Below are 9,094 nucleotides of genomic sequence, written 5' to 3' on the forward strand. Positions count from 1 at the left end.
AAAGGGGAACAGAAAGGATTTCTGGGGAAGATAAGATCCAAAGTGAATCTTCAAGGATTAGCAGGAGTTTACCAGGTAAAATGGGGTCAGGGAAAGGCATCCTAGACAGCATGAACAGTAGGATGTGGTCAAGAAACCACAGACACACACACAAAAAAACCCCATCCTATTGCTGAAGGGGAGCAAAAAGGCAAGACTAGAGACTCAGGAAGGCCATGTTAGAAAAAAGCTACAGTAGAGGTTGAAACCCTCAACTAAAAGAGTGGCAGTAGGAACAGAAAAGGAGACAGATTCAACAAACATGGAAATAGGATGAATTGAACTTGGATGCACACAGTGGGTGAAATAAGGAAGGAGAAATGGGATGACCTCAAGGTGTCTGGCTTAGTTACCTGAGTGGTGTGGTTCCATTAAGATAGCAGACACCAAAGGACAGAGAGGACATATGGATTCAAAATCCTATTTTGCACATGTTGATCTTGAGGTGCCAAAGGAAGAGTTCCAGAAGGGAGCTGTATATATGAGTCTGCAGCAGATCTCAGTGTTAGGTGTCTCTCAGTATTAGTTTTTTCTGATACCCATCCTCACCCCATACTGAAGCCAATGGCCCTCTACTCCCTTTACTCTTTATAATATTCATCACACTGGTTATTTGCTTAGTATTTATCTTTCTTCCTAGAAGGTAAGGAATGTGCCTGTCTTCTTTAGTGATTTAACCTTAAGATAGAACAAATAGTAGGCACTCAATAAATATTTACTGGATGATTGAGTAATGTAGATTTCACTAGGGTTTAAGTCCTAGTACATGACCAGAAAAAAAGCATCAGTGATGGCATTATCCAAGGGGGAAAAACAGCATTTAAGGGGAGGATGGAAGAAAAGTCATCTAAGGGAAAGGGAGAGGCAACACACCGTAAGGAAGAAAACCAGGTAAGTCTAAAGTCATCTCTACAGGGTCAAATGTGGCAGATAAGCCAAGGGTCCGTAACATTTAACTAGCGTTTACGCCAATCTGGGCAAGAAGTCTCAGGAATAGTGCAGGTGGAAAGAAAGAGAGGAAAGCTGAAGTGAAGGAGGACGGGAAACAAGTGAACTTTGGGACCCACTTAAAATAGATCAACTAAGGGAAATTAGGAGTCGCCGCTGAGAAAGGAAACTGCCAGAAAGGGCCAACGCTGATGTGGGTGAAGTGAGAAAAGCAGAGTGGCAGAGACAAGGGCAAGCGAAGTAGTCTGACTCACACGGGGTTGCAGTCTCCCTCGAGGAGGTGGAGAGGCCTGAATCGGACACCCCTGGCATGGTGCGATCCCTCGGACTCTGGGGAGGACTCGAGTCCAGGCCCCTGCTGCTGCGGCGATCTTCACTTGCTGTCACCCACGAGCCACTGCAGCGGCTGCCTTCTTCGTCGTCGCTGAGACCGGGGACCTGGTCCTCCCTGGTTTTCTCCCAGGAGCTCCCGCAGCGGAAACCCTGGTCTACGCTTTCTCTCTCCCAGAAGCCACGGAGGCAGCGGCTGGCGTCTACGCTGACGCTCACCCCGGAGGAGTCGCTGGCCTCGTAGCCGCGGTCTTCACTTACTCCCTCCCAGGAATTACTGAGGCTGTGGCCGCCATCGACACTCGCTTCCTCCCAAGAGCCACTGAGGCGGCGTCTGCAGTAGTCACTGCCTCTCTCCCCGGAGTCGCTGGGTTGGGGGACCGGGACTTCTCTGACACCCTCCCAAGAATCACTGAAGCAGAGGCCGCGGTCTTCTCTGACCAGTCCCTCACAGTCACTAGTTTGGTGGCTCCCGACTTCACTTAAATTCACGTCGCTGCTGCTGAAGCCTTGGTCTCCTCTTACTCTCTCCCAGGACCTGCTGTGACGGCGGCCACCATCTCCCGTAACTCTCTCCCGAGAGACACTGCCCAGGTCTTCATTGACTCTTCTCGAGTCACTGCGGGAGAAACCGATGTCTTCACTTAGTCTTCTTGTAGAGCCCCTACAGAGGTGACCGCCGCCTTCACGAATTCTTTCCCTGTCTTCGCTGGGACTGAAGTCCTGGTCTTCGCTAACTCTTTCCCTTAACTGGCCGCCGCGTTGACCATGTCGGCCGTTTATCCTCCACACGCGATGACTACCGAGGCGGCCGCCGTCTTCGGTTGCTACTCCCCGCGAGTCGCTCTGGCGGCGGCCGCCGTAGGCTGGTACCCTCTCCTCCGAGTTGCTTTCCAGCGTCCCGACTCCAGCCACCGGTTGGAGGGGCGCTGGAGGCGTTGTCTTGGAAACGGGTAAACTTCCGGCGTGCTGCGGTCATTTCCACTTCCTCACGGCCTTGCGACACTTCCGGCCTCCTCTCCACCTTTTTCAAGGCTTCGCCTCTAGAGAAATCAGAGGGTGGTAAGGACCGGTATGTAAAATTCGGCACGGTCTTACGTCCAGCGTATCTAGGCCCTGTCTCTCTAATGGCCTAGCATCCATCGCGCTTTCCATGCCTCAGCGACGCAGGTGGAGGTTCCAGAACTGCAGTTTGCGTAGGTGACCTGTGTGGCGCGGGCCGGGTGGGGCCTTTCTTCGTCCTTGGCAAACCTAGTATTATTTTTCAGTGCTTGTTGGAACATTGGAGGGAATATGTTCTTACCCTAGCATTTCATAGGTATGGAGAAAGACCCAGAGGAAAAGTGAGCAGCTGCAGCCAATTTCATTATTGAATGCTTATTAGTGCCAGGCTTTGGGGTAATTGCTTGGTACTTAATTTTCAGAATAATTTTGTAAGGTAGGTGTTGTCCCTGGTTTGTAGGTGAGGCGATTCAAGGTATCAGTAAGTCGCTAAGGACGAACAGGTAAGTTGTGGAGCCAGTATAAGCACAGGTCAAAAGACTGCCTCAGGGTTCCTGACTCCCAACTCCAAGGTTCCTTTACATGTAAAATGTTAACTTTCAGCAGTTTGGCCCAAATCTTTTTCTCCAACCTTATTGCTTAACGTGTATTCTTCCATTCACTCTTTATTGTAAATAGGGGAGGGGCACACCTGGCTCTCTCATTTGGTAGAGTATTTGACTCTTGATCTCAGGGTGGTGAGTTCCAGCCCCACATTGGGTGTGGAGACTGCTTAGAAAAGAAAAATGAAAATACATGGGCGGAATTTACTGCTAGCAGCAGAAAATAGAGAAATCAGAATTCTCTGCCCGCCAAGGGTATATCACCCACCTTAATTCCCTTTCACCCTGGTTTGGTTTTTCTTTTTTTTTTTCCCCCCATACTTTCTTTGCCACAGGTTTTGTTCTTAAACAAGTTTGGGAAATTCCCCTGACCCTATCTTACCTTTCTTGAAGTACAGTAAATTGACTTTCTTTAACTTCCATAGCCTCTTGTAATATTGGTAATTCTAATAATTGCCATTTGCTGAATTCATGGGAGTCTGACACTGTACTAAGTACTTTATACTAGTTTTGTTATTTAATCCTTAATATAACCTACTAGAACAGTATTACTCTTCCTTTTTACAGATAGAGACAGAAAGCACCAAAGTTAATTGAAGATTCAGCTAGTAAGTATTAAGTACCTGAATTAGGTGTCCAACCTAGATTTTTGATTTTGCTGGACATACTTCTCAAAGTCTCTGAATTTCCACAGCCTCTATCAGACCACTTACCACATTATATTAAAAATAACCTATTTAACAGCTGATCCTCACCCCGACTCCCCAAGGGCTCTGAACTTCTGGAAGGTAGGGACTGTATCATTATTCATCTTGGTGTTCCTGACATTTGGAATACTTAGTTCAAGGGGAGGGCTTAGTAGCTGTGGTGTGGGTTAGGAGGTGGCTTGATGATCAGTTGTTTGTCTGGTGGATGAACTGATAGAATGAAAATCATCTGTTTTACAGTTGGGAGGGAATTTGGGATTAGTCATCCCAATCCCCTTATTTTTAGAAATGGGGCAACTGAGGTGTTTGTCATACAAGATGTCTATTGAGTTATTAATAGGAGCCAGTTTCTATGCTAAATGATTTGCAAATAGTTTCAGACTTAATCTGTATTATTATTTCTGTTTTTACAGATGAAGAAACTGCTCACATTTGGCCAAGATCCCATAAGTAGGAGGTGGGAAATTGGAACCCACTCTGACTCCAAATTAATACAGAGTTTGTAGCCACTTACATAATAATGGTAAAGGCTTCATTTGTAGCTATGTTGTATGGATAAATTCACTGAGTGTCAGCACACCTTAAAGGATGCACAAATGGCAGGAAGGATCAGAAAAGAAAACCGAAATAGCAGAGAAGCAGAAAAAATAAAATCTCCTAAAATAAAACTTAAAGGAATTAAAAATAAAAACAGATATTAATGAAATAGGAAATAAAATTGATAATAGCTTCTGTTTGAAAAGAACAATAAATAGACACTTAGCAAATGTAAAGGAAGAAAGGAAAGAATATAATATTTGGAAACAAAGAGAACATATTACAGATAGGAGGAACTTCCAAAATTAGAAGTGAATCTAGAATAGCCTTATCCTAATAATCTTGAAAATTGACTTGGACAATTTTCTAGGAAAATACAGATTTCAAAAAATTGGCTCAAGAGTTAGAAAACCTTAATAAACTGATAATCATGAAAGAATGCCCTATATATTCCTGACAAAAGTCACCAGGAACAAAGCATAGAGAAGAATGGAGTATGTCCCAACTATGAAAGGAGCATAACCATAGCAGAATCTAAGTAAAATAAAACATAGCTCAGTCTCACTTAAGAATACTCATGCAAAAAACCTAAGGAAACTATGAAGGCAACAGTGCATTTAGGAAATAATGTCATAACCAAGTTGGGTTAATCCTACCAGTACAAGGATAGTCAATGTTAGACAAGTAAGGAAAATTTTCTACATTGGTAGATAAAGGAAAAAACTATATGACCTTAATTGATACTGAAAAAGCACTTGAAAAGTAGCATCTATTACTAAATTTTTAAAAAATACAATTTATATTAAGCAAGTAACAAAGGGGAACTTGCTTAACTGGATGAAGGGTATTAACCAGAAATAAACAGCACACTTAATGTCATGATCCAGGTGTATATCTCCTGTCATTCATACAATTCAGCATTGTTCTGAGAATTTTGGATCCGGTATAATAGTAATAAGCAAGATAAATAAGGTTGAAATTGGAAAGGAAGAAAGTCTATAAGACAACATTGTCAGGAAGATGGTAAGCTCTAAGCAACATACAGAAGATTTTTTATAAACTAGATATAATCAACTTTTAAATGTAAAGAATTCACATTAGCAGCAACAATGGTGAAACATTCTAGAAATCTATCAAGAAATAAGCAAAACCTACATTAAAAAACCATAAAACTTTATTTATGGATGTTACAGAAGATAGAATGGAAAGATATGCTGTGTCACTAGATGAGTAAGCTCAGTGTTGTAAACATAAGATTCTCCTCTGATTACAAATTTGTTGCATTTCACGTAAAAATTCTAACAGTTTTTAGTGGGAATCAACAAGATGATTTTTTATCTGGAAGAATGTAGATGCAAGATTAACCAAAATGTTTTTTAAAAAAGTAGAATGAGAACTCACACAAATACCCATCAGAACTACAAAGCTAGGGTGTTTATAACATGGAGGTACTGGAATAGGACTGGACAAATAGTGGAACAAACTAAAATTCAGAAATAACCCCATGTATACATTTATTATAGAGGTGGCATTTCAAACAAATGTAAGCTCTTCATATTCATATGCAAAAATTTCAGAAAGATACTAACAAAGTGCTAGAAGAAAATACAGAATTTTTTTTTATATATCTTAGGAAAGCCTTCCTAAGCTATACAAACCCCAAAGATCACAGAGGAAAAAAACCATAAACATTTAAAAGACTACAGGATACATTACCATGAAGTTTGAGACCAGAGATAGACAATGCTTATTATCAAGTCTGAAAAAGAGTAACTCCAGAAAAACTAATGAGCAAAAAGCATGATTAAAAATAGCAAAAGCAAGTACACCTGAAACTAATGAATGTCATATGTCAACTATACTTCAATTTGGAAAAAAAAGTGCAAAATAACAAAAATTTTTTTTAAAGATTTTATTTATTTGACAGAGATAGAGACAGCCAGCGAGAGAGGGAACAAAAGCAAAGGGAGTGGGAGAGGAAGAAGCAGGCTTCCAGCGGAGGAGCCTGATGTGGGGCTTGATCTCAGAACACCAGGATCACGCCCTGAGCCAAAGGCAGACGCTTAACGACTGAGCCACCCAGGCGCCCCTAACAAAATTTTCTTAAACTCATTGAGAAAGAATGCTCTTTGCACATCACTATGATAAAAACTAAAAGATGGATAATGAGTATTGGAAGAGTTCTGAAGCCCCTGCTGGTGAGAGAACAAATTGGTACATTACCCTTGAGTCAGGAACTATCCAGTTGTAAACTCTTCAAAATAACATTCTTTTCGTAGGATAGTCATTACAACATGTAGTTGTAAATAGTTCTAAATAATTAGATACTTGAATATCCATCAGTGAAAGAATGGCTAAATTATGCTACATTCCTATGAAATACTACGCAGTTGTAGAAATGAGATCTACATCATTAACATGGAAAAAGAGTAAATGAAAAAAGTATGTATGCATCTCATTTAGTATTTTAAAATTTCTTTGTAAAAATTTTTTCAAAGAATCTATAGAAGATTAATTCATACTTTATAGAACAAGAAAGATGTGAAAGAGACTTTATTCTCTATATTACTTGATTCTTTAAGTTTCACAAAAATTCTAAGTAAAAATACAGAAGCACAGGAAAACGTATTGTTATATAAAGCAAAAGAAAGTAGTTTTAAGAAGTACATGGGCCAGGAAAGACTAAGAAGCTAGGAAAAATGCTGGTTTTGGCAAGGAGTCATTGGTAACACTCAGGAGTCAAGATGTAAAAACCCAGAATGCACAGGATTTCAAGGTAAGTGAGGGACTGATTGAAGGAAATGTCTCAAATGAAGCATTCCAGAACACACTGAAGTGGGCATCTCGGCATTCCAGAGAAATGGAGCTCTTTGTAAGTAGGAAACAATGGTTCCACCTCTCAGTTTTTCCAAAGAGGGGTCTGCCTAATCCCCCATAAATCAGCTTTTTGCATTTAATTCCAGAGGAGGGAGCAGGACCAACCCCAGGCCAAGAATTCAATTAAATGTGTTTTGGTAACCAACTTCCTTCTGCCTAAATACTCTCTTGCTTCCCAGGCATTCTTGCTCTCCCTTTGATGCACACCTCCAAACTTTGACCCTGCAGGTGCTTTTTTGCTCTTGTTTAACTTGCTCTTTCCCACCTGCACAGCAAAGTGACTGCATATAGGATTAGAAGAAAACCCTACTTATACAGAAGTTCAGGCCCTTTTTGACCATAGCCTGACTTTCCATTTCTGCCTCCAGATTACCTCCTCTTTAGTCTGCTAAAACTTTCCACTTGCTGGCATGATTAGATGCCATGTATTTTTCTGAGTATTTCCTATAAACCTCTTGTAGCATGTAATAGTTGCTAAATAGGTTGTAAAGAAAGTCTGCTGGGAAAACAAAACTAGAATTGTCTATTTTAAGTTAGTTGTTACTTGAAAATCTTTGAATTTTTCTTATAAGTAGGTCTTTTTTTTTCTAAAGCTTATTTTAGTTTTAGCTAAATAACAGATTACTTTGTAGTATTTTCCACAACAATAAAGTTAAAACTAAGTTTTAAGTAAGCAAGTTATGTTAAAACCAGAACACTGTAGAGGGTATAAGCAATGAAATTTGCAGGTTTTGGAGGAAATAAATGCTTCTATTTGTTCTCACAAACTTCAACTGTTACTTCAAAAACCAATATTCCATCTTACATGAGGCTTCCTTTGGTTTTCCTTGCTACACTTCCCAGTGTAGATTACTTACTAGTTCTAGTTCCCAGTGATATGTATTGACTATTACTTTTCCATCTTTTGGGGCTACAATTCAGTGTTGCTTTCTAGATCAGTTATCAGATCTAGCTGTTCATTAAAATCAACTGTGAGGTTTAAATTCAGATATTGACATTTTCATTTGTAACTATGGAACTTTCTAAATGGCAGAGGGATTTGAACGAGAATCTACTAAATGAAACCCTCCAGAGATAATCTATTCTTAATGTTGACTGATTGTAATGCAGTGAAATTTGGGGGCCACACATCTAAATCACTACCCAATATCCAACCTCCTACCTCGAAAACTAGGAATTGGATTTTCAGTTCCAATTTAAGTACCTGTGATCATCTCAGAGGAAGTATTGTCCCTCTGCTATCATTCATCTTCAACAGGTCTCTCCAGTGAACTCCTTTTAACATACATGTTAACATCTCCTTTTTGTCTCATTGTAGGTACAATTAAATCTCCAGTTAAATTTCATAGAGTAGCTCTTAAAATTTTGTCACCTCTCACCCACACAACCCATTGCAACTTGGTGTTAACACCCATACTCATCTGTTCTTCAGTCAATTGTTAGGGGTATTTCTATATCGTTCCATATTTTCTTGACTTTGTTTACTGTCCATTCTTTAAATTTTTTTACCATTATTGGTTTTTTTTTCCTCAATAGTGCTTCTTTCTCACCCTCCTACTTCATAAGAGTCTCAGTGTTTGCTCCTCAAGGACCTGTCCTTGTCCCTTTTCCTTGATACGAATCCTCTTGATACACTGGTAGGTTTGTCACCTTTCTTCTGTCATATACTTTCAAGCATTCAATAAAAGTTATGATCCCCCCCAAAAGAAGACACAACAGAAAATTTTGCCTACGTTTTTGGATTCAGACCCCAGCATTTCTTCCATGACAGTGTTCATTTGTATTCAGAAGGTCAGCTATCACAATGTGTTTTCACCTCTCAAATCCAGTGGCCACCTACCAGTTTTTCCTCACTGGACCTCTCTATAGTAACATTTGACAATCTCTTACAAACTTCTATTCACTTAAGAAAATAGATGCAGATAGGATTTAAAATTTCTGGTGGCTCCCATGCTCACCAGTATAATACAAACTTCTAAGCATGACCAAGAAGACTCTTCTTTTCAAAGTCGTTGGGTTTTAACCATATAAAAAAATTTGAAAGCACATGTT

At 40.2% G+C, this 9,094-nt stretch overlaps 1 protein-coding gene and 1 long non-coding RNA gene across 2 annotated transcripts in view; one reads left to right on the top strand and one right to left on the bottom strand.

Moving 5' to 3' along the window:
* The window catches only part of ANKRD42 (ankyrin repeat domain 42), an 83,766-nt gene extending 81,470 nt beyond the window's left edge, over positions 1–2,296 (bottom strand). The window contains exons 1-2 of the mRNA XM_040631328.1: positions 2,284–2,296; positions 1,242–2,246 (exon numbers count right to left, since the gene is read on the bottom strand). Of these exons, the coding sequence (XP_040487262.1) occupies positions 1,242–2,246; positions 2,284–2,296 (1,018 nt within the window). The remainder of the gene's footprint in view (positions 1–1,241; positions 2,247–2,283) is intronic.
* Positions 2,297–2,336: 40 nt separating this feature from the next.
* Positions 2,337–4,237, top strand: LOC103675329. The gene is made up of 3 exons (XR_571811.2): positions 2,337–2,513; positions 3,489–3,529; positions 4,042–4,237. It is a non-coding gene; the product is annotated as an uncharacterized LOC103675329 (long non-coding RNA).
* The last annotated feature ends 4,857 nt before the right edge of the window (positions 4,238–9,094 follow it).

Source organism: Ursus maritimus, unplaced genomic scaffold (assembly GCF_017311325.1).
Source record: "Ursus maritimus isolate PB19 unplaced genomic scaffold, ASM1731132v1 scaffold_16, whole genome shotgun sequence".
NCBI lineage: Eukaryota > Metazoa > Chordata > Mammalia > Carnivora > Ursidae > Ursus > Ursus maritimus.